Here is a 25,966-nt window from a genome sequence, read left to right as displayed (position 1 = left end):
CTTTCTGACAGACACGATGTCTCGGACCAAACCCAGAAGTGATGCAGTTGACTTCATGAACATGAAAAGTACTTTCTTAAAATATGAATTTTAATTTATAATTATTTACTGATAAATTACTACACCAGCTTCAGCTGTGTTAGCGAATAGGAATAGATGTGCTAATGTTTAACATGAACACAGCTGAATGATAAGTCTAGCTAACATTAGGTAAAAATTACAACGACATATTTATATATTCAACTGTCCAGTGAACTTGTACCCACTCTAGCCTCAGATTCCTGTTCTTGAAGACAGAAGTGGAGCACGAAGTGGTCGAAGTTGTTTCGTGCTTGTATGCTTTTCTGCTCAGCACACTGTTGTAGCCCATGTGCCTGAGGTTCAAAGTGTTGTGCATTCTGAGATGCTTTTCTGCTCACCACGATTGTAAAGAGTGATTATTTGAGTTATCATAACCTTCTTGTCAGCTCGAACCAGTCTGGCCGTTCTCCCCTGACGTCTCTCATCAACACACTGCTTCCACACGCAGAACTCTCACTCACTGGATGGTTTTTTTTTTTTTGTGTAAAATTTTGTGTAAAATTTAAAGACTAGTGTGCATGAAATTCCCAGTGTGTATGAAATAACCCTTCTAGCATTATTAAACATGCCATGGTCAAAGTTACTGAGATCACATTTTTCCCCGTTCTGATGTTTGATGTGAACATTAACTCTTTTTTTTTTTCTTTTTCTAAAACGTCCTGTTTCTGTAATTAACCACAAAAACATTTGCTTAACATTTTCTTACCCGTTTACCCAAGGGTGCCAATAATTCCAGCTTATTTTTTCCTGTCTTTTTCTAAACTTTGGCTGTTGTCTAATTTTTTTGGCTGTTGTCTAATTTCTTTTATGAGGTGTACAAATTCCAGTTCAGTTCCAGTGAACTCTGGAGGGAGACATCTTCTGACTCGTAGCCACTTCATGAAACGTGGCACGTCATGTAACATAACACCTTCTTCTAATACTTTCAGCACAAAATAAACTTCATGTCATTGCAGAGAAAATGTTTTTCACTCAGCGATGTGCAGTCTGTACACTGTACACTGCAGTGCTCTTACTCTTACACTAGCGAGTTAATTGCATCCTCAAATGACCCTATAACACAAAAATCCCCACGATTAGGTTTGGCTGTAGGGATCTATTTTATTGCCAGGTGTAAGCATTCCTACACGTGAGGAGTTTCGTGTTGAGTCCAGAAAAAATCCCCCTAGAGGAAAAAGCTGCAGGATTTCACATTTTTTAGGAGCACCAATATTATCGAAACACTTTTTTTTTTTTTTTTTTTTTTTTTTTTTTTTTTCTTGTTATTCAAGTGAAATTATTACATGTAGTCAGCAAAGACCACAATGGTGACAGAGAGCTTTGTGGAAAAGAGGCTGGGGAGCCGTCGAGAGAACTTGAGGATGAATATGAGGTCCAAAAGCAGCAGCGGAAACAAGAAGCTCACTGGAAAAGGGCTTTAGAGAAGGGTGAGCTGTAAAGCTGTTATTTCCTAGCCTGGGCAGAATTAAAGCCGTGCTGGAACACTGTGAAATCCACACGGTTACTGCAAACTCAGAAGAATCATGACACATCTCGATATTCCAAATGCATTTCCAAATACTCTATACTCCTCCTGGGCAAAAAAAAGAGGACCAAGCCCAAAATGGCAAACATTAAGCTTTTAACAGCAAATCATTGGTCAGAAAATGAGCAAGAATGAAACAAATGCACTCCTGAGAGCTCCTGAGCCACCATTTGCTCATTTACTTCTGTTGCCGTGAACTGTGTGAAGAAAAGCTAGAAACGGGGAAATTCACTTATATAGTGTTTTTACAACTAATCTTTTAAGAAAAAAAACATCCCAGAAGATCTTTATGGAAAATTTTGTACACTCAGACATGTGTTAGTTTGAATTTTACCTTAAACATTTTAATCATCATGATTTTACCTTTGTGTACGAGAAGACTATATAAGCGAATTTCCCTGTTTCACTGCAGCAAAAGTAGACGAGGTTTTTGTCATGTGCACAGTGTGTTTGTGCATTTTCTGACAAGAGACAAATGACATATGACAATGATACAAAATGAAGGGCACTAGCATAACCCAATGGGGCAATAATAAGCTAATAAAGGAAGATGATCTTCATTTCCAGCAGTTTTCCCAGGGCACCTCATTTCCTCGAATACACTTGAGGGGCTGGTTAATTAGGTGACACTGAATGAGGTGAGATAACTAAAACACAGAAACGTACACGGAGTACGCTTCCAGCACTAGGAATGAGAACAAACGTATCGGCACTAATTATTGTACACAGACGTAATATAATGGGATTTTTGTGTGTCCATTAATCTTGAGTGTCAGTTATAGTATCCTCCTTGGGGGTTAAAAGTAATAAAATAAGAATATAGATAGTGTAATGAAAATAACATTATAATAATATATATATATTCCTATTATAGACCTTTAACCCCTAGGTTAATAGTAAGAATTGTAATTAGAGGCATGCATTAGGAAGAGACATGTACAGTTAATCAGCTACACACAATAAGAGGAGGAGGAGAGGAAGGTGCATCAGGAGGAAGTGTTTTTAGACAATATTTGTGCTCCTCAGATAATCAGGAGACAGCGTAAGGACAGATGTCTTCTAAAGTGCATTATATTTGGGCGATCTCGGATGTGTCCGTCTCACAGAAGGCAACCTGCTGCTAGAATTGCTGCTTCCACTGAGGAGTAATTATTTGTTGATCACGTAGTAAGTAGTTTTATGATATCATATGATATTTATAATAAAATTAAGAAAGTTATGATGATAGAAAGTTTCTCATGTCTAAAGCATAACCGGTAATTCTGAGTCATTTTAATCAGCCCCTTCTTATACAATGAAAGATGATGTATGAAGGTGTTAGGGTTGTAACGGCTTCACGGTTTAGTGTTAAGTCAAGGTGTATGATCAGACAATTAGCTCAACGTTGACTTTTTCAAAATACTGATTAAAATGCATCAAAATACTGATTAAAATTAAAATTAAAAATGCATAGGGGATGCGGACTGCGCTGAAAACCCTTCGGCTGTGTGATCTGCTATTGTCCGAACCACGTTACGTTGCTACCTCTTCTGCCACTCCTAGCATGTTTATAACTTTATCATAAACAACGGCTATCAAACACACAGAAGAACATGGCATTGCTGACCAAAACTACGAAACAGCTGTCTTTGCCTAAACAACGCAACACACTGCTGCGCTAGTTATGTTTTATTTTTTTGGCCCAGGCCTTTCCTCAAAGCCTCTATCTCTTTCACTCTTTCAACTTATAACAGCCGAGTGATAAATACTGAAATTTACGAGAGTTAATGGAAAAGGCATTCTCAAAGGCATCTTCCTAAGAAAGCTTTTTTCTCTACGTATACAAGGAGGTGCAAAGATTTTCACCAACACCTTGTGTGTTTTTAAATGATCAGTTAATACTGTGACACTAAGAAAAAAAAAAACATTATATTTTTAGACTTGCTTATCATGTGAAAAAATTCAAACCGTACCACCCGTAGTGTTTGTGTGTCTGTGTCTGTGTGTGTGTGTGTGTGTGTGTGTGTCATCATAGTCCAGGAATCGGTGGATTGAGTACATGCACATTCTTCTCTATTTACTGTTAAGGTAAAAGTATCTTAAATATTAGATAGTATACAGTGAAGTCCCAAAGAGAAGGGCAAAGATGATTGATGGATGGATACATGGATGTAATATAAGCTCAGTTTTATTGGCCAACAAGCCTACTTACAAGGAATTTGACTTGGCAGTTGCTCAGAATACGAAAGAGGTTTAATGGCCTCCAGACTGGCGTAACTGTCTGAGGCTTTGCTCGTTCATCAGGACATTGTGAGGGAGTGTAAATTCAGATGATGCCTTAACCATGACCAGAGGTCTAGCAGCATAATTGGTCTTGTTGTCTGGTGAGTAGTAATTCACTGTTCATTAGTGCATTACTATTGATCGTGTCATATGGGAGACCTAAATAATGGGGTGGTAGTTGTCAAGAAAACTGGGGTGTTTTTAAAACATTAATAAAAAAATTCAAATATTGCATGATTAGTAAGCATTAATGTGAAAATCAAAGCTGTTCTTTCGAGGGTTATAGACACCGATATGAAAGAATATGTAGAAAAAAAACATCTGTTGTTGTCGTCTCCAAATGTTTTGGAGATATTCTGGTTTAAATTTTATAGTTCATCATTTCCAAAGAAATAATTCACTCCCGGCGCCCTGTTTCACTCTGTGTGGTTTGTTGGTATGTCTTTCCAACCATCCACTGCTGGAGAAGAAAGGGTTGGAGTTTATTTCAAAGACGGTAGAATTTTTCAAGATGGTGGGAGTTCTTGGTTATGTGACAGGCACTTTTTTGGAGGAGCGTTTTACCAGTTTGGGGTTGTTCACCCCCGGATTGTCTTGATACCTCTGTCTGACTGACAGCGTGATTCCATCTTTATACACAGTCAGGGCATCTCCATCAGTGCGAGTAAATAATATCATTTTTATCAAGTAGACTAATATTTAACTAACCCTAAGTCTTTCGCTATAAGGCTACCATTCAGATGCCTCCTGGTGATGACCCTGCGTCTCTACGTGGCCATCAGCGCCGCTGACAGTCGAACATGTGCGAAAACTTCAAACCTCCACTCTTGTTAATCTCTTCGCTGTTCTCTATATTTAGCTAGTTCACTAAGCTACTGTCAGTTTGTTTAGATTTGGCGGGGGTGTGGTGTGTCTTGAATGCTATTGGCTGTTGTGTGCATTAGTCAAGCACTTCAACATGCTGTTACTCTGACTTCCTGGTTCAAAACGAAATATGTTGCACTCAGGTGGCGCAACAGAAAAGCATTTGCCCTATCATTGGGAGACCATGAGTTCGAATACTGATGAAGCCATCCCTGGCTGGGGACAAAGAGAGCAAAACTGGCCATGCTGTCTGGGTGGGAGGGATGCCATACTCTCACTGCACTGTCAATCACAGCAACACTAGCCAATCATGGTCATCTGTGAGCTCATGTATGCAGAAGAGGGTAGATAGCACTTTCCTTCATGTGTGTTTACGCTGCCCTGTGACGCAGGGGGGAATAATAATAATAAAATGACAGAGTTAACATAAGGAATCAAATTGCCCTTCTCAGTTCATTTCATGACAACATGTATTTGAGACAGTATGATTATTTTAACAGTAAGTAATATATTTACAATATGTACACAATTCTATTTATAGTTCAATTTGAGTAGTATATGTTGAACATAATCATTTTGATGCTTCATGTGTCTTATTTAATTTGTTAATTTATATGTTTCTTTTCATATCTGTTGTCTGGGTACAAAAAGTCCATAGTGGAATTTTTACTTAAATGCAAGCAAAAATTTTTACAATAGGTTTTCAAGCAATAAACTGTATCCTTCAGCATGTAGTCAGTTTTTAATACAATGTACAGTTAAGGTAAAAGGTAGGCAATTCTCATGATATGAAAATTCAAGAGGAGCACACATCCCGAGCATAATTTGCAGATGCAGAAAGCTCTGTGTATTGAAAGTAATTGCGCTAGACTGTGATTAATAGCTGTCTAGTGCTACATCAAGTCTTATAAGATGTAATAGCTGTAATAGTAGGGTATAAAAGAGGGAGGTGAAAGATGTGGAGATATAAGAGAGGAAGTGAGGCTGTTAGAGGTGCGTTATTATAGTCAACTCTAATCTCTCAGGCAGGCATTTAGGGTTTGGCCACTGCTAGACGAGCTGCCGAGGATCATGTTCTTTCCTCTGTCTGTCCCAGTTTCAGCGGGGAGGAGTGGCTGCTTGAGCCATGGACATCATGTCGCTGTTGCCAGGACATTTTTTTCTAATGCCAGAAAATGCTCTGAGGAAAGCATTGTTGCAAAAACAGTGTATTCTGTATAGTGTGTTCTGGCCCACTATATGTGGTATATGGTGTACTGTGAAATATTTCTCTAAGTAGTATGCGGTATAGTAGGCAGAATGTGAGAATTATTGTGTAATATGATGTGGTACACTACAGTCATGTGACTACCTGTCTGTCAAATTCACTTGACACAAAATACTTTAGCTTATGTTGATTAAAGCCAAATACGAAGTGGTTTACAAAGGCTTTAGCCCTAGTTGGAGAACAGAGGTGCTGTGTACATGTTCAGCATGAATAGTTGACATACTGTAGTTGACGTACAACAAATCATCACATACTTGCTTTAACCTGTGTTGTGTTGTTGAGTATCTCAAACAGACTTGCTGACGTGTTTTCTGACTTGACAGAATTCAGCAGGCCTGCAGCATGCGTTCTGTCATAGCCTAGTTTGGACGTAAATGACCACTGCGGTCGAGTTTACTGAACAATTTACAGTTGCACAAAGTGAGTTTTAACACAGCCTTAAGTTATAACCTAAAACTTACATGTACCCCCTTGGGGTCATAAATCAACTCAGCGATTCTGGTCAAAGTGAACACAGTTGCTGTGCGCAAACAAGTAGGAAGCACATTTGCACCTGTAAATCCATTTTGCTGGGAGGATTTCTTCATATTGGTAGTTAGGATCTATGATTACTGGAGATTGACACGTCTCAGAAATACGATGCCTGTAACAGAACATGACATTTACTCTTGCATGGCTGCTGGTGATTGTGTTTCTGATTGGCTGGTGATGGCGAAATAAGTCACTCTGTGCAACAAAGTTTTGCAATACGATAACTTTACGCACTACTACTTACGTTGTTCCTTAATGCCAGATTACAGACAATTAGGAGGGATAATTGGTCCAAGGAGCTCCATCTTTGCAATCATACCCTGCGTCTCAATTCGCCTACTTATACTATGCACTAAAAGCATGTACTATTTTTGTGAATAAAAAGTACATGCTTTTGAGTGTGTAACAAAAGAGTATGCAAGTACTGGGACGTACTAACACGTCACGTCACGGAAGAGAACGTTGTTGCCTAGTTACGCACACTGTCAAACAAGCTACAACAAAAAAACCCAACAAAAAACAGCTTTTCTTCATTCATTATTCCTTATATAATTTATGCAATATAATTTAATTTGCCATTCCCTTGATTTATTTTTCCACATTTCATTTACACCTCTCTAAAATGTATCCTTGAATTCGGCCAAGCACACCGTCACAAAACTCCTCCTCCATCGCGCAAGGAGTTGTGGGTAATATTAGCTGAAATCGTGTCCATGGTTCCACACTTCCAAAATCAACCAGAAATAGTAGAGCATCTCGGTACCTTTGGGATGCTCTTTTAAACATACTACAATTTGGGACACACTAATTCTAATCTCGGATACTGTTTAGGACGGATAGTACGCGAAGTGAGACTCAGAGATATTTTCATCTCAGCTAAGTAGCTAACTCTCATATCAATGAAGTTGGCTTGCTACCTAAGAATTTAACAGGCTTAGCTTGCTAGTTAGCTGACGTGCCTAATTTATAATGCTTTAACAAACCTATGTAGATTATCTACAATCTACATCAAGAAACTAGCTATCTAATGCTAGATAGCTAGATTACGTTCTTAATAAGGAGTTGCAAATAATGGAAATGTGTAGCTAGCTAACTTTTTCAGCTAACAAATGGGTTTATGGTATCGAACAAATGGCTCACAAATAAGAAAGTTGTAAACATCGAGAAGCTTGGATGCCTTCAATTTCTCTCTAGTGCAAACGTTCAGTTTCTACGAAGTTCAAGGTTCAAGGTTCTTTTATTTGTCACATACATATTACATATATGTGGTGTAATGTAGTGAAATGTTTTCCTTAGTGCCTCGTCCCACAGTGCAGCAGTGATACATATTAAAAACAGAATAAAAAAAAACATTATACAGAGATGTAGTGTGCAAAAAAAATGTCTCATAGTGCAAGTTTTTTATGTAGTGTGCAAAAAAAAGAGTTTTTTCATAATGAGATATATATGAGATAAGTATCTCGTATACGTCCTTGCAGAATAGATCGCCGCTTAGCATTGTTTAGCTACTGACAGGATGCCAAGCCGTACGGACCTGAATAACACTACGTGTCTTTTAGTGGTAATATTGTAATAATAAGCCGATAACGTTTTAGCGAATGTCAGTCTGGTTCCTAAATAAACTTCTTGATAGATTCTTCAGTCAGACTATAAAAGTAGCGTCAGGTTGCTAGGCTACTCGGGTCTTTTCTGCAGCCAGGTTGCATGCACATCTCTTTTTGTTTACAAAGGGGTCTATAGTCCTGAAACCTGGAACCCACCCCTCCCCCACACCAACATGTCGAATCATCAGGCGGTGATGTCTGGGGTATGATGCCTCATTTCACACAATTTACCACACCTACGGGCAAGTTATGATTTGATACGATTTATGTTACGATTCTTCCTGTGTACCTGGATGCATGTGTCTCTCCATCTCTATTCGCACCACACACACACGCACACAATACACTTTGCTTTTTAATGAAACAGGTGTGGCCCAGAGAAAGAGAGAGAGCAACATTCCATCCATCTTCCATCACACACACGTGCGCTACTGTTTGCGTGTGTGAGAGCGTGGACGTGATTAAAGTTTTGATTTATAATGCATGAACAGTGCCATGATCGTTATACACACTTCTATTATTAATCCATCGCGTGCCTCGGCTCAGTTCCTCTCCTTGACAGTGGTTTCCAGGACAACACAGGTCATTCAAGGTCAACACCTTTTTAGGGAGCAGCTGGGAAGGTTGAAAGGGGGAAGGGACGGAAGTGTGTGTGTGTGTGTGACTGTTTAGCCCAAGTTAAATTGGGTGTGTGTGTAAATTGACCTGAGTGTTACTGCTTCATTTGCTGTGCTGTAGTAGAGTTGTGTAACCCTGTCAGATAAAATGCAGAGCAATTTAATCATTTTATTTCTGATTAAGTTGTTTTTATTTTAGGTCAGATTCATTAACACAGCGCTAAATTAAATTTTCAAACCGTGACTTTTTCGGTACTCGTATTAAACCCAGATTTAGCGAATGTTCCGTATGAGCTCAGTTTGTGATGTTCCGATATAAACTCCTGAAGCACTGAACCACTGAACCGCAGAACCTGAGTGCTAGGCTAGCTAGCTCCTGAAATAACTGCTAATTTAACTGATGAACAAAATCACGGGATTTTTGCTGTATTTTGGAAGGACTGCCTGCTGTTAAATCACCTGCTGAGAAAATATTGGTGCAGATCAACACTGATACGGAATCCCTCTCGTCATGCTAGTTTACTCGCAGTTAACCTGCCAGCTAGCTGTTTGAGATGACTGGAAACTTGCTATTGCTTGAGCATGAAGCAACATTTTAAACATTTTCATCCGAGTTCTAAATCATTTCTTTGAAAGGTATATCACGTTTTTGTTATTAATGAATTCTCTTTTCTTCTCTTCTCTTTTTTGTTCTCTTCTGATTCTCTTCTCTTGTCTTCTCTTTTCATTTGCTTTTCTTCTCTTTTGTTTCACTTCTCTTCATTTTCTTCTCTTTTTTCTTCTGTTGTGATCCTCTTCTGATTCTCTTCTCTTTTCTTTCGCTTCTCTTCTCTTTTGCTTCTCTCTTCTTCTGTTTTTCTTCACTTTTTTTCTTCTCTTCTGCTTCTCTTCTCTTCTCTTTTGCTTCTCTTCTTCTGTTTTTCTTCACTTTTTTCTTCTCTTCTGCTTCTCTTCTCTTGCTTCTCTCTTCTGTTTTTCTTCACTTTTTTTCCTTCTGATTTTTTCCCTTTTATTTTGCATCTCTTCTCTTCATTTTTGTTTCTCTTCTCTTCTCTTCTCTTGGGATTCTTTTGTTTCTCTTCTCTTCTCTCTAACAGGGTTGTAAAGGAAGAGATATCAGACGATAACGCCAAGTTGCCATGTTTCAACGGCCGTGTAGTGTCATGGGTGAGTGAATGTTCTTCATGTGATGCCCCACAACACACACATACACTTTCTCTCTCTCTCTCTTTCTCTCTCTTTCAGGGAACCAGCAAACCTTTTTACTAACTGACCAGCATTTCCACTGATTTGAGAGCTGAACCATTACGTAATCCGATGTGGAATGCGCAGCGTAAAATGATAACAACTGTAGAGGATTATTCAAATTGTACTTCTGGCTTCGAGAACATATTTTACCATCCAAAATAAAAATCCATTAGCTTTTACAGACATAAACCATGATCACGTGCACAGTATTAAAACTGATGTTTTTCATTGTGTTTAGCTCTCTAAAACGGATCGTGTTTCCTTGCTAGCTCGTGTCCTTGCTAAGTTTGTGCACAATTCAGCTGTACTAATCACTTAAAAGATAAATTCCTTGTCTGTCCATCATCACCTGTGTTCCTGGCTGCATATACAGCCTCAAATAGATACAGTATGTCCCCTCTTATGGGAAGAAAGTTTCATCTTCCTGCACTAGCAAGATTTCCGTCCAATTGCCTGCAGGATGTTTTGGAACACGCACATTTCACAAGCCAATCAGATTCTGACGGATACTCTGATGGGCGCGCTGTCTAGGAGTGATGGACGGCATTACTCTCTCTCTCCCATGTCATTCAGAGCGACACTAGCCAGTCGTGATCATCTGTGAGCTCATGTATGCGGAAGAGGGTAGAGCGCTTTCCTCCGAGTGTGTTACGCTACCTACCCTGTGATGCGGTTTGAAAAAAATGCAGATGAATGGCTTCACGTGTCTCGGATGAAGCGCGTGTTTTCCTTCATCCTCACTGTTTGGTGGCTGTCATGTGATAGGGAAGACCCAGGACCAAATTTGTGGGGGAAAAAAAAAAAAAATTAAAGAATTGTTTCCTTTGTGGTAATTCTTCATTGTGATATTTAAACTTTCTCAGAAATAAATTTCAAAAACCTCTGCACTCTTCATGTGTTCTTTGAATAGCGGTCATTGTGATGAGTCTTTGGTTTCAGAATTGTTTTGGTGGTTCTGGTTTTATTAGACATGAACATTTTAACAGATTTTCGATTGAGGTTTATTCACTGTTTCATGGTTTGGCTTGTTAACCTGTGCCATATAACAGTGCAGTGGAATTCCCAGTGCCCAGTCGTTTAGATTTATCACTTCACCATGTTATCATTAGTGTGTGTGTGTGTGTGTGTGTGTGAGTGTGAAAACTGAATTTGAAGCTTGTCAGTGTTGTCACAGTTGCAGCTCTGTGTCACTTGCAGGCGTAACTTCAGGACTTTAATCAGGACATTCTGCATTCCCACAACTCTCCGGCTACAGCAAGATAAACTACACGAGCAACGTATTCACAACCCCTAATCCTACGCTGCCATAGGACACGCGTTATATTATCAGAGTGTTTAATCAGGGTGAAGACAGATGTGACGTGTGAGTGTAACTGAGCAGAGTGTGAATCGGACTCGCTTTAACACTTTGCCTGAACTTCATGTCTCTGCGGATTAAATCGGCGATGCATGTTTATCAATTATGAAACAGCTGTTGCTTGTCTGACTTAGTGCTGGGGTGCAGGACATGCGAGGACGGACACATACGGCAGCTGTGTGTGTGTGTGTTTGTGTGTGTGTCTTTTTTTTGGGGGGGTTCCTTTTGGTTACTGAGGTTAAGGTTAGGGTTAGATTTAGGTGTAGCATAGCATTAATTATCTGCACTATTTATAACGTCAATGGAAGCACCTCACGAGGATAGTAAGTGTGTGTCTGTGTGTGTGTGTCCTCGTGCCCAACTTTACCTAATAAGTCGGAGTGTATCAATACTCAATTTGCCAACACACACACAGTGTAGTATAACCTATTCTCATACATTTGTAAATTATATCTGGTTACAACAGTGATTTTTATATATATTTATAAACTTATAACTTGACCTCCTAACAGAATTAAGTGAAGTGAAGTGAAGTGACTTGTGGCCAAGTATGGTGACCCATACTAGGAATTTGTGCTCTGCATTTAACCCATCCAAGTGCACACACACAGTAGTGAACACACACACACACCGTGAACACACACCCGGAGCAGTGGGCAGCCTTTTTTTGCTGCAGTGCCCGGGGAGCAGTTGGGGGTTCGGTGCCTTGCTCAAAGGTCTCACCTCAGTCGTGGTATTGAGGGTGGAAGAGAGCGCTGGTCATTCACTCTCCCCACCTACAATCCCTGCCGGACCTGAGACTCGAACCCACAACCTTCAGGTTCACCTTCGGGTTGCAAGTCCGACTCTCTATCCATTAGGCCACGACTGCCCCCGGAATCAGAATTATTCTGATAAATAGTAATCTTGCATGTGGCTAGTTAACATCAGTTACTCTTATAGCTCTTAAAGCAAATAATTAAAACTATAAATGGATAATTATACATAAGAATGTGAATTGAATGCACATTTTTCTTTGTCTTGAAGTCATTTTGACAAAGGCTTATGGTTGAAATTTGTAAGACAAATGTACAGTAAATAACGAAGCTAATGCCCACGTAGAAATGTATTTCTGAGTTTATTTTTCTTTTTAATTTTTCACTTAAAACAGCTAGTTTTCATTTAGAACTTAAGCAGTGAGGAGCTTGGCATATTTGGGATTTTTAAGAAAAGCCTCCTGGGTGAGGTTTCTCATGGAGCCAAGTGTGTGCAAAGCTTCATCTGGAAAACAGTTCATAATGTAAAATTTAAATAGGTTTAATATGTTTCTTGTGTTTCTAAATAATTCCATTATTATTCTAAAATAATAGGAAATAGTAAAAAAAAAAAAAAAAATGAAGAAAACCTTTCTATGAGGTTATTTCTATGTCCTTGTATTTTGTTGTCTTGAATTGTTGTATTGTGTATTTGTTGTATTTGTGATAATACTAAACTTAGGCAATTGTCATGAGATGAAAATGTAATATTGGTGTGTGTGTGTGTTTAGATAATGCCTCTCTTGCATAATTCATTACTCTTATCTCTGGTTCTACAATGTGCTATAATGGAGAGAATATTGAGGGAGCTTTGAATGAGGCTTTTCAGTGTTTCGTCTGTCTCTCACACAAACACACAAAAACACACACACACACACAACATACACTAAAAAGGTAGTAAATTGCAGTGTAGTGCACAAAGTTCGTAGTCACTTGCTAAGACACAGTATAGTGATGTTTAATGCTGAAATCTTGTAATTCACGTCATAAGGAGTTTTTTTTTCTATGTTCTGCTAGTGAGACTGATATTTCACACTGACGTTCCGCTAATGTCAAGATAACAGTCGTGTACCTTCCTCTGACCTTCCCTTAACTGCCGGAGTAGCAGAACCACTGTATGTTACGACAGAGGACATAAAGAAACACGTCTTGTAGTTCAGACATTATGGTGGATCAAGGAAAGAATACCAGTTTCTCTTTGTTCACTGCAATAAAGCGCACTCACACTGATTTAGCGCATAAATTCCATTAGCCGTTGCGATTTCTACACAGGAGTGTACACCCAGTGCTTTCTCATTCTGTCTTTTCCCAACACACACATGCATTTTTTTTGCCAAGACACACACAGGAAGAATGCATCCATTCAGGCACACACCCATGTTGCCAGATCGCCTGCGTTCCCTAATCCACACACTGCAGAGAAACAGAAGGTGTGCTCTTTAACATCGCTTACACTCCCTGCTGACTTCAGATACACTTCTCCCGCCGTGCCGGACTCAGGAAAGTACGCCTGTCCTCTCTGTGCTCCCAGTTCACATTCACACCAGGCACTTTTCCCATGAAGCTCTCGGCCTGAGGAAGCTTTTATTAAGGGCGGGTCTTGGCACCGCGTTACTTCTCTGCTTTTATCACTGTTTTTTTGGCAGGTGGGAGAAGGAGCTCTCTCCGGTCCCTGTACACTTTGGCTAGGTTGCTGTTTGAGAGAAAGTCTGCGTAACAATATTTATCAAGGATTCAGCGTTCTCTGGTTTCCTCCCACATCTTATAAACACGTTGTTAGGAGGATGGGTGACTCTAAATTTCTCCAGGTGTGAAAGAACAGACGAATCCAGGGTGTACGTCTGTGTTCCCACAACTCTGACCAGGATGAAGATGAATACAGGAATGATGGATTATTATAATTCGATCATTGCCTTCTTTGACTTTCAAGATTCGGAGGACTAGCACTTACACTAACCCTCGTGTCTAGCTGTGGCTATTTTTCTTCCTACGATAGGCTTACTTGCGTTTCTGGTTGGTTTCTGACAGGAACACCCAAACCTTTTTCAACCTAACCTCTATCCATTGCATATGTACCATATGTGTAATTACCATGGACAAGAACATTGACACATAAGGAATAAATTGGAAAACTTGTTTCACAGCAACTCACTTATAATGGAAGTCTAATGGCAGTTGATGAATTTTCTCAAATTAACATTCATTCATTCGTTTATTCATTCTATTCGTTCACTGGAATGCCAATCCAATGTAAAGCATCATGCACTCACACATTTATTCACACCCAGAGGCAATTTAGTGCCATTGTGTTTTTGGGAGGTGGGAGGAACCCAAAGAACCTGGAAGAAACCAACATAAACACAGTGAGAACATCCCAACCAAGGGACCAGAGGAATGAATTCTCAATAAATGTTTTTTTCCCCTCCCATTTTCTCCACTATTTGGTTCTACAAATTGCCATCCATTAGCTAGCTCTCTCCTATCGCACAACAGCTACCAACCGGGATGGGTGAAGGCTAACACGAGCTTCCTCCGAGCACTCGCGACGCCAACCTCCACGTCTTTTCAAACTGATGTTCATGCTGCGTCACATGGCAGCGTAACCATAACACACTGGGATGAAATCTCTATCTGCTCTGTTATACATACACGAGCTCACGTAAGCCTGTGATTGGCTGGTGTCGCTCTGATTGACAGGGACTAGAAAGCACGCCCCTCCCACCCACAGCCTATTTTACTCTCTTGGCTCCCACTCATGGATAATTGTGGCATCTTCTCAATAAACATTTTTACACAATGTAAACTTACTTTTTACATTTCATTTACATTCTAAGACAAAATATATATTTGTAGACAAAAATATATATTTGTAGAATGCTTTGTGAATCTGCTAAATTTGCTCTTTAATTGTGTTATATTGTTGCTTGTTTAAAAATGAATGGAATGGGTTTACACTGCAAAAAACAATATCTTTACAAGTAAAAATATCATGAATGTGGGCCATTTCTTATTTTGAGATTATTATAAGTTAAATTTAAAATAAGATTATTATATTAGCCTGCTTTTAGATGCTTTTATTTATTTCAAGCTTGAAATGTTCTTATTCTGTTGCCAGATGATTTTGCTTCTTACTAGAAATAATGCTTAAAATGTGAAAAATGATCTGCCAGTAAAGAAAAAAAATCATTTTAACATTAAAATGAGTAAAAATGTCTAGAAACAGGCTGAATAATCTTATATTTTGATTATTGTCATCTTCAATAAAAGGAAAAAAGGAAGATATGTTCACTTGGCAAGATAGACCTTAGACCTCCATTATTAAAGAGTTCTGAGCCAGAGAATTTTCTGTTCTTTTTTCAGTACAGGGAAACGTGTTGATATTATTGTCTGTGGTATTGTCTCAGACATGCTGTACAGATGTTGTGGATTGACATTCAGTTGAAAAACAGTGCAGAATTCCTTTAAAATCCTCTCGAACATAAAACCTGGATTTCCTCTCTTTCACACTTTCAGCTGTATGCCGTATCATTGGCGTGGTATTCACATCAGCTAGTCTTGTTACACCAGGAAATTGCCAGAACGTTTACGGCGCTGTGTGTTATGTGTGCGACGGGACTTTAGTCATCAACACTCCTGTAACAGCTCTGTGCTTGGATTCTGGTGCGCTGTGATAAAAGTGTCTCCCAAATGAATAAATGTAATTACAGTGCAGGCAAACAGCTCAAAAGGTCCTAGCTTGGTCTTATCAGCTTGCTTTTTTTTTTTTTTTTCATAAACATCCCTCCAGTTGAGGCTTTGCTTTGTTAGAAAAGGAGAGTGGTGCGTTCTCACGTGGCTGTACCTGATTCCATTAGCTAAGTGAAGTCACGGGGTGAGCGAAAAACACAGCTTGAACTATCCATAACAAGAAGATCAAATCAGCAAACTGGTCGCACATTGTTGCCCTGGTGTGTATGTGTGTGTGTGTGTGTGTGTGTGTGTGTGTGTGTGCTGAGCCTGGAATGCTGTCTTTCTCAGCAGTGTCTTATGAAGGCACTATAATCATCCACACTCCGTTCCTTATTACACTCTGATCCATTTACATGTCTCCTGAGGACACTGTTAGTGTGACTGTGTGTGTCTGTGAGCCTGTTTTTTGAGTGTGCGTGTGTGTGTGTTCATGTGTGTTCAGATTTATTACTTTTGCATATTACCTTTACCAGAAATTTGTATTATACTCCAAGAAAACTGTTCTTCAGGTTATTCACCTTATCTCTCTGTTTTTCACCCTCTTCTATCCATTTTCTCTTTTCATCTTTCACACTGTCTACCTGTCTGTCTCTTCTTTCTATTGTCTCTCTTTCTTTCTCTCCCTTCTTATTCTTCTCTATCTGTGTCTCCTTCTGTCTGTCTGTGTGTTTCTCTATCTGTTTTTCTGGTTCTCTTATTCTTTGTGTGTGTGTGTGTGTGTGTGTGTGTGTGTGTGTGTGTGTGTGCGCGTGTGTGTGTGTGTGTGTGTGTCACTCTCCCTCTATCTTTCTCTATTTATCGGTATTTCTCTGTCTGTTTCTGTTACTCTCGTTGTTTCTCTGTGTGTCGCTTCCTGTCTCTCCCTTTCTGTTGGTCTCTCTCTCTCTCTCTCTCTCTCGTTGTTCCCTGTGTGTCTCTCTTTGTCTTGCTCTCTGTTGTTCTCTTTGTTTCTCTGTCTGTCTCTGTCTCTCTCCATCTCTCCCTGTGCCCTTTTTTGTCTCTCTTTGTTTGTCTGTGTCTCTCTGTCTAAATCTTTCTTTTGGTCTCACTGTGTTGTTCCCTGTTTCTATGTCTCTCTCGTTCAGTCTATCTCTCTCTCTCCTTCTCTGTGTTCTTTGTTTTCTCTGTCTCTCTCTGTCTCTCTCTGTCTACAATATTGCCAAAGCATCAATATAGAAAAGAAAGTAGAATTAAAATAATAATAAAATCAAATCTCTCTCTCTCTGCAGTTGGTCTCAGCAGATGGTTCTCACGGTTCAGATGGAGGTTCAGTGTGTGCAGAGACTCAGGCCGATCTTCCTCCTCCATTAGAGAGGACAGGGGGCATCGGGGACTCCAGACCGCCCTCCTTCCAGTGAGTAACATTACTGTGTGTCTGTGTGTGTGTGTGTGTGTGAGTGTGATAGAGAAAGCCCTTAGTAACATGAAACACACAATGTCAAATCAGTCATGTTCAATGTTCAAAGCACACAAGTGAAGCACACACACACACACACACACACACACACACACAGACACACACTTGTCCTTCTATCCAATAGTCTCCGATGTCCTCAAATTAAACTAATAAGACTTGTCTCCTCCTCCTGCCTGACAGAATTCTGGGAAGTCGATACGTGTCTTGGAAATGACCCGATGACTCTGAGCACGCTGTGTTTAAGTGTGTATGTCACTCTGAATAAAGAGTGACTCAGAGTGCATCACCAGCGCACACGCGCACACACACACACACTCATCCGCATCAATATTGATCAATATTCCACTCTAAATACATCGATTTCTCTAAGGATGATTGTGTGGATGATGGATGTGTGTGGTGAGGGTAACAATGTTTAGACAGCCCGGATATGATGCAGAGAAATGCATAGATCTGAAAAGATTGATTTTGCTCTTGACATTGTCATTATTACAGCGAAACAGCCAATCAGACAAAGGAACCAAGTTAATCCAGGCATTTCTTCCATGTGGATTTAACAATATCGTAAAACACCATGGTGTTGCTCACTATAATGAGGATGCAGTGGCTTTTATTGTCATCACTGTAACCACTTTAGTCGTCTCTCAGGTTGGTGTACGTTTAGCTAGGACGTCCATAGGCTCTCGTTTGGGACAGTTAAACCAGGGTGAATGTGTGCTCTGATGTATCTGTTGTTTTTATTTTGCATTCTTATGGTAATGATAGAAAAACCCCTCAGCAGCCATTTAAAGGGATTCCTAATTTGTTCTGCTTTCCCTAAAGTTTATACTTTACCCCCCAGGTCTGCTGCTTTACTGGCCACTCCCTTTATCTTTGTGTGAACATACGTGTGTGTATGGCTGTTTGTCCTGCTGGTGTTTCCTGTGTGTGTGTGTGTGTGTGTGTGTGTGTGTGTGTGTGTTTCCGGCTCTGTCTCTGTGGCTGTTGGACCCCCTGTGTGCCCAGTTTAATAATTAAATCAGTGGAAATGCAGCTGGGAACAGTTTGGAAAAATACAGCATTTCCTGAGTGCCCTCTGCTGGTGGCAGTGTACACACACACACACACACACACACACACACACACACACACACACGCACACACACGCACACACACCACATTATATTGCTTCTGCTGTTCTCAGGCTTGTCTGACATTAAAAACTCCTGACAACAGCAGTTGACATTTACACAGCAGGACTCCTCTGAAAGGTCTGAAGCTATACCTGTGTGTGTGTGTGTGTGTGTGTGTGTGTGTGTGTGTGTGTGTGTGTGTGTGTGTGAGGTGGAACAGCCTCACTAGCTCGCCATTTGTTTTTCCTTTACTTTAACAGCCATTCTTTCTTTTGCCCATTTCTCCATCTCTCTCTTTTCAGTGCCAATGCAGCAGGCAGTCAGGACAACCTGGACAACGACACGGAGGCCGACGTCGGCACTTCAGTGCGGAGAGATAGAGAGCGAGACAGGGATAGAGAAAGAGAGAGACCACGCAGGAAAGACACCCATGAGCATGGTGAGATTGTTTTCCTGTCTGTAGCTCTTTAAAGACTCTTTAAAGAGCTCATATTTAGCAAGAAGGGGTCTCTCTTTCCAAAGCCAATTCTCCACTGAACAGTTCAACTCGGGAACAAATCTATCCGTGTGTGTATGTGTGTTTGTGTGTGTCTGTGTGTGTGTTGCTTTTCCATTACATTACTCATACTGCAAAAGAGGGAGGAGTTTCCCTCAAGGATATTAGGTGCTGACTTGATAGGCATGAGAAATAAATTCAAATATACAAATAGTCTATTCTGAAATGGAACCAGACACACTGAATTTGGAACCCAAACACAGCCAGTACTTTAATCTTTGTTAAAAATACCAAGATGTTTGACATACAAATAAAAAAATTAAAAAGAAAATAGTTGTGCATTTTCTGTCACTGAATCTCAGATGCTTCCTACACTTTTTTTTTGGACACTAACTTAGGGCATTCATTTCTATTATCTTATATTCTACATAGGAGTGCAAACATGCTAAATAGGAAGCCATTTTGAATTTGCCCTAGCTATTAGATGGAGGCGGGGCATGGCGGTTTAGTGGTTAGCACATTCGCCTCACACCTACAGGGTTGGGGGCTCAATTCCCGCCTCCACCCCCCGTGCCTCAGGGCCTTCTCTGGGCACTCCAGTTTCCTCCCCCAGTCCCGAGACATGCGTTGTAGGCTGACTAGCATCTCTAAATTGCCCGTGGTGTGTGAGTGTGTGTGCAGTTGTGCCCTGCAATGGATTGGCACCCCGTCCAGGGTGTCCCCTGCCTTGTGCCCCGGGTCCCTTGGGATAGGCTCCAGTTTCCCCATGAGCCTGTGTAGGATAAGCGGTACAGAGAATGGATGGATAGTAGATGGAGGATTTTGCTTGAATCACAGAAAAATGTAAATAATGTAAGAAAATGTTACTTTGGGTAAATAAATTAAAACAAATCTGGAACAATACACTGATGTTGCCTCTTAAATCGGCTACTAAAAGAATTTTTTGATGCTCAAAGCATCTTAGAGACTTATGTGTGTATATTATGTGTGTATATGCAATGGCTGTATACCACCATATGCAATGTCATGTTAGTTGCTCAGCTTAGGACTTTTGTAAGCAAGGAATTTTATGGAGCTGTATTAAACCATGTAGATTGCAATATTAGCTTAACATGTCTGCCATGTTTTTCAAACTTGATGGAGCTCTTGTTTGATTAGCATACTTTCAGGAATATGTCCTCTCTAAAGTGCATGTGATGTTTCTTCAAATTTGGCCAAAATAAATAACCTTAGAAGTCAGCTGTCCTTATGATGTCATCTGAACCAAATATGGAAGGTATGATGGTGTTAAATGGGAAATGTGTCCATATCTGGTAGGAATGAAAAGGCTCTTTCAGGCTCTTTCAGAATCATTCCTCAGGCTCGGTGTTCCCATTCATTCACCTAATTGTGTGTCCTTGTTTTTATATATGCGTATATGTGTGTTTGTGCTGCAGGAGGCAGGCTGAATGGTCACTCTCGGCCCGAGCGCAGGCCTGAGATTGCGGGTTATGAGACCTCCTCCACGCTCATGAGCAGCGAACTGGACACCACCAGCTTCTTCGACTCGGAGGAGGATGACTCAACGAGCCGGTGAGAGATTTTACACACACCAACTTCTGAAACACAAATCATTGTATCCAATCATTGTTGTGACACAATTAGTGTGATATGAAAATTGAACATCCAGGAAACTTGGTGTAAAATATTAAAACTAGGGATCCTGCGATACAAACATCCAATACCACGTGATACAATGTGACATAAGCCTATGTACATTGACAGCGATCTGGATAGATTTAACAATTACTGATCAAATCAAGGCAGACTGCAAACTGTGCTCTGCTAAAATATCAAGAGGAAGAACACCAGCATCTTCCTAAGCACAAGTAACCTGGCATTTCAACATATCTTTAATAGAGAGCACAAGACAGTTGAACGAGCATGATCAGTAAATTTGGAGCAGAGAAACTGTTGCACATGAGAGCACTGCACTTCTGCGAGCACTGAGACATGAGCTTCCTTTCATTTCCCTTGCAAGGGTCTAGGGTCTTTTGGGTCACAAATAAAGGTGCACCCATTTAATGACCATGCTCGCTGATATTGCTCTGCACGCTCAGGTTGCCATCCTCACACTCTTTATTAAACACCATAACATCTTAAACATAAAACTCAGCATGATCAGTTCATTCCTAGCAGCACATGGAAGCAGCCAACATATATAGAGCTAAATAAAATGCTCCACGACACCACTGATTGATTAATACTAAGCAGATTACTCATTTCGGTGCCAGTCAAGACAAGTACCAAAAACATACACAAGATTAGCCCTGCCCACTTTACACTAAAAGTATAATGCTGTATTCGACTGAAACTTGGAATTTCCAACCTCTGACTAGGAAAAACCTCAGAAAACACCCCCTCAACTCAGAATTCCTATTTGTAAACTCGGGACAGTCTCCTCAACCCTGAGGTCAGGAAGTGATGTCATATCAACATGGCTGCTCACAGCATCAACAGTAAACAAAGTAGCACTTCTTTACTTTTAAATGAGTTACTCTGTGCCATATATACAAGTATTTGCTTTAGATCAAGCAACATTCAGACATATTAGCTTGTTAAATCTACAATGCTGGCTATACAGTTTGCATATTCATCACCGTTAGCTGGCTAGCTTGTTGTTAACAAAAAGATGGACATGGCGGCATCCATGGTTTTTTTCCCCATGGTTGAAAATTATGTAATTCCAAGTTCAAACTTTCCACTTTCAGTGGTAAGTCAAATGCAGCAAAATTCTGGCACGCAGACTACGGAAAGTCAGTAATTATTAATAATTTTTTTTTACTGCATATTGTGTGCAAGACTAACACTAACCTCAGGAAAACACAATACTGGATTTCATGGATCATGGATAGTTGCCTGAGGCTTTAATCTGGCCACATTCCTAGTGTATGGATTCACTGAGGCGTAAACACACAAACAATATATACATCTCTACTCAGCAAAAAGAGCGGCTTTCCTTTTGTTAGTACACAATAAATACTCGATTAAGGACTGGCTGAAAGTGTCACATGACTTTGAGGACCAGTCAGAATTAAGAACAGTACAGTGTCTGGATAATACATGTGTGGAAGTGTGTTACATGATGGGTGTGATGTCACCGCAGCTTCAGCAGCTCTACAGAGCAAAGCACATCATCACGGCTCATGAGACGACATCGCCGACGCCGACGGAAAACCAAACCACCACGGATGGAGAGGGTGAGACGGCTGACACACACACACATATATACTCTTATACACACACGTGCAAGAAGCAGCTATCCGTGTTGGACAGATCTCTTTAAATGTGTCCTCATGTCTCCCTGTCTATCTCTCCTTCTCTTGCTTGTCCTGTCTGTCTCTCGCAGTCGTCCTCCTTCAGCAGTATCACTGACTCCACCATGTCTCTGAACATCATCACTGTCACATTAAACATGGGTGAGTACCACGCACATCTATATCTCTAGCACGTTTTCCATCCAGATCTGTTACTCAGATCAGATATCTATCCAAAGACACATTTAATTTGAATCCAGATGTTACACAGAGAAGTGAAAACGAAACTGAAACGCAACTTATGTTCCCACCAAGTTATTTTGAATGTTCTAAAGAGAAGTAAAATGACGTTGTCATCAAAAAGTATAAACAGCTTTCCTGGCTACCATGCCTGTTTCCAAAACTGCATAGCATTATCGAATAATATCTTAATTTGGGAGTGATATGATAAATTCACTTTATGAGTACATCCATTTCATTAGCATCATATAGTTCTGTCATGCGGATGTATTATCATAGTCCTAATATCACAATAGTACCTCTCTACAGTTACCATATGTGGTGTATTATTTATATGTACTATGTCTTATATATTAATGTACTAAAGCCAAACGTTTGCGTCATCATTTATTCCAAAAATCTTTTTACATTAATTCAGTTTGATTTATATAGGGCTTTTAACAATAGATATTGTCACAAAGCAGCTTTGAAGAAATCCAGATATAAAATTTAAATCTGAATTTATCCCTAATGAGCAAGTCAGAGGCGACGGCTGCAAGGAAAAACCCGCTGAGACGACACCATCCTCATCTGGGTGACACCGGATAGTGCGATTATAACTCATTTCTCTTCAGTAACTGTATACTATAGATACTATAGAGTCAAGTAGTGCTAATTGTATTAATGGGACTGGAGTATATTATTAGATTATTAGAGTTTTAACTCTCTGATAGTTATCAACTATTCAGTGACATCACCCTTTATCTCATATTTGCTTTATCTATATGACACCTCTTCTACAGATTTCCACTGTTACTGTTCAGGTTTTCAAATACACAAATTCAAAATGCACACTTCAACATTAGAAACCACTTGTGTCTAATGGTTATAACATGTCACACTTCTGCCTGTTTGTGTTAAACACACATTTTCAGCTGGTAATCTTTACTCTCACTTTCTGTATGTGTCCTCTACTCTTCCTTCTCCCCTCAATTCCTCCTATAGAGAAGTATAACTTCCTGGGCATCAGCATCGTGGGTCAGAGTAACGAGAGAGGCGACGGTGGCATCTACATCGGCTCCATCATGAAGGGTGGAGCAGTAGCAGCTGACGGACGCATCGAGCCAGGCGATATGCTACTCCAGGTCTGTGTGTGCAGTGTGCTCATACAGTCTTATGATCTTATTTATGTACACTGCGTGTATATAGTCTTATTTATATATGTTCAGTGGACACGTTGTTAGCTAGACCTTCCATGTACCTGCACTCAATGGCCATTTTATCGGCGAAGCATATCATAGAGGTTACCTTTGTAGATCCACAGTCATTGACTGCAGCTCATCTGTTGTGTTGCACATTTTGTCTCAAAGCAAAGTTACCACCACAGGACTGCTTCTGACCAGACATTATTTGGATGTTGAGAACCAGTGACACTGACATGGTAGTGAGTCTGACTCTAGTGTGAGTGTATAAGGTGTGGCAGTGTTTCCAAACATTTTATACACCTCAGTGTCACTGTTGGGCTGACAAACAGTCTCAAAATATTCAATCAACAGCAGTTCTATGGTCAGAAACTGACTAACAAAATACAATATATGGCCAAAGGATTGTGGACACACACTGATCCTCACACCCATATGTAGACCTTCCCCACAAAGTTGGACGCGCACAGTTGTATAGGACGTCTCGAACCCACTGAGCACCTTTTGGATGAATTGGAATGCCGACTGCACCCCAGACCTCCTCGCTCAACATCAGTGCCTGATTTCACTAATCCTCTTGAGGCTGAATGAGCAAATCCTCAGAGCCATGCTCTAAAATCTAGTGGAAAGCCTTAACAGGTCAGGTGTCCACAAACTTTTGGCCATATAGTGTATGTCTAACATGGACAATATGTGCACAGTGTATACAAATCCCGACAGCACTGCTGTACCTGATACACTCATACCACCACAACACACTACCATGTCACTGTCACCGCTGTGTTGGGAATGATCCACCACCAAATGATTTTTGGTCATATCTTATTTTGTCATTTAAAATTAAAATCAAATACATAAAATCGCAGGCATGTTGATTGATAACATGCTGATAAACTGAGTGAACGTTTTGAGACACTCAAGATTTCGAAGCACTTTTTTCATTTTTCATTTTTATCAGAAAAATGGCTACTAAATGGTACCATTTTCTTGTCCCTGGGGTGGTACCATCAAGTATACATCTTTTGTACCTTTAATATCTATGTTTTACCTGGAAAGGTGCATATAGTGTACCTTCAAAGCTAAACTTAATTACTAAGCTAAGCTTAATTACTAAACAAAAAGATAATTATGGTCAATTATAGACCTTAAATCTTTTTAAAAGTACAGTACTGTATAATCCATATTTCTAGGTGAAAGATACATAATAAAGGTAAAGAAAAAAAGACGAGACTACCAGGAATGGCACAGTTTAGTATCCTTTCTTTCTGGGCATAATACCAGTTATGATTTATTTTGTATGTTGAAATATTTTTCTATAAATATTTAATATTGTATATTTATGATGCTAAAGTTTGTTAGACTGAAAAAAGTTTTCCTTGTGAAATTGTATGCTAATAATAAGTGATCATTATTTGTCTTTGCTTTGTTTTAGGTGAACGACATTAACTTTGAGAACATGAGCAATGATGATGCTGTGAGAGTCTTGAGAGAAATAGTGCACAAACCAGGGTAAGTGACACATCAGCACTGCAGAACTGTAGCATTGTTGGTGTGTGTTGGGACTGCGTGCTGACTGAAGGGACGGGTGTGTGGGTTTTTTTTTTTTCCACAGCCCTATCACGCTGACTGTGGCTAAGTGTTGGGACCCAAATCCCCGCAGCTGCTTTACCTTGCCTCGCAGTGAGTGGTCATAAATGTGTAATATTCACATAAATGTGTAATAAGCTCAAAATGAACATCTTCAGTCTTATTGTGTGTCAGCTTTTCTAACTCACTGGCTTTAGTAATCACCATTGTGCTACTAGATACTAAGTGGAGTGTGGAAAGGTGGTCCGAACAACTAGGCTGTCAGATATTTCATGAATATTTGTCTGAGAGTGTGTGTTTTTTGTTCAGGTGAGCCAATCCGCCCGATCGATCCCGCTGCCTGGGTGTCTCACACGGCTGCGATGACGGGGGCGTACCCAGTGTACGGCCTGAGTCCTTCCATGAGCACCATCACCTCCACCAGCTCCTCCATCACCAGCTCCATTCCAGAGACTGAACGTAAGTGTTTCTCCTTCCTCACTGTAATACACCATGCCTGATTCATGGCCGTCTACCGGGCTGCCATCACCTGCCATTAAATAAATTGTTTTAAATAAATGATTAGATACACCCTTAGACTTCCGTTATAAGTGAGTTTCCAGTAAACTGCTTTTCCATTCTTTTTGCAGTACAGAGAAATCTGTAAAAAGAATTTTTCATGCTAAAATATTCCTGTTAAGACTGGTAGAGCGGTGACTCTGGTTGAAGCTGCTCATACATGGTACATAGATCAGATTAGATGTAAGGACAAACGGAAG

At 40.1% G+C, this 25,966-nt stretch overlaps 1 protein-coding gene across 1 annotated transcript in view; it reads left to right on the top strand.

The window, feature by feature from the left end:
- LOC113526489 (segment polarity protein dishevelled homolog DVL-3) overlaps nucleotides 1–25,966 on the top strand; it is a 45,259-nt gene that overhangs the window by 13,624 nt on the left and 5,669 nt on the right. Inside the window, exons 2-11 of the mRNA XM_026913557.3 lie at nucleotides 9,849–9,918; nucleotides 17,109–17,233; nucleotides 18,711–18,847; nucleotides 20,341–20,476; nucleotides 22,050–22,143; nucleotides 22,293–22,362; nucleotides 23,425–23,564; nucleotides 25,054–25,130; nucleotides 25,234–25,301; nucleotides 25,518–25,667. Coding sequence (XP_026769358.3) covers nucleotides 9,849–9,918; nucleotides 17,109–17,233; nucleotides 18,711–18,847; nucleotides 20,341–20,476; nucleotides 22,050–22,143; nucleotides 22,293–22,362; nucleotides 23,425–23,564; nucleotides 25,054–25,130; nucleotides 25,234–25,301; nucleotides 25,518–25,667 — 1,067 coding nt within the window. The remainder of the gene's footprint in view (nucleotides 1–9,848; nucleotides 9,919–17,108; nucleotides 17,234–18,710; nucleotides 18,848–20,340; nucleotides 20,477–22,049; nucleotides 22,144–22,292; nucleotides 22,363–23,424; nucleotides 23,565–25,053; nucleotides 25,131–25,233; nucleotides 25,302–25,517; nucleotides 25,668–25,966) is intronic.

Source organism: Pangasianodon hypophthalmus, chromosome 6 (assembly GCF_027358585.1).
Source record: "Pangasianodon hypophthalmus isolate fPanHyp1 chromosome 6, fPanHyp1.pri, whole genome shotgun sequence".
Lineage (NCBI taxonomy): Eukaryota > Metazoa > Chordata > Actinopteri > Siluriformes > Pangasiidae > Pangasianodon > Pangasianodon hypophthalmus.
Note: the sequence above shows the minus strand (reverse complement) of the source record. Positions and strands in the feature narration are given on the sequence as shown.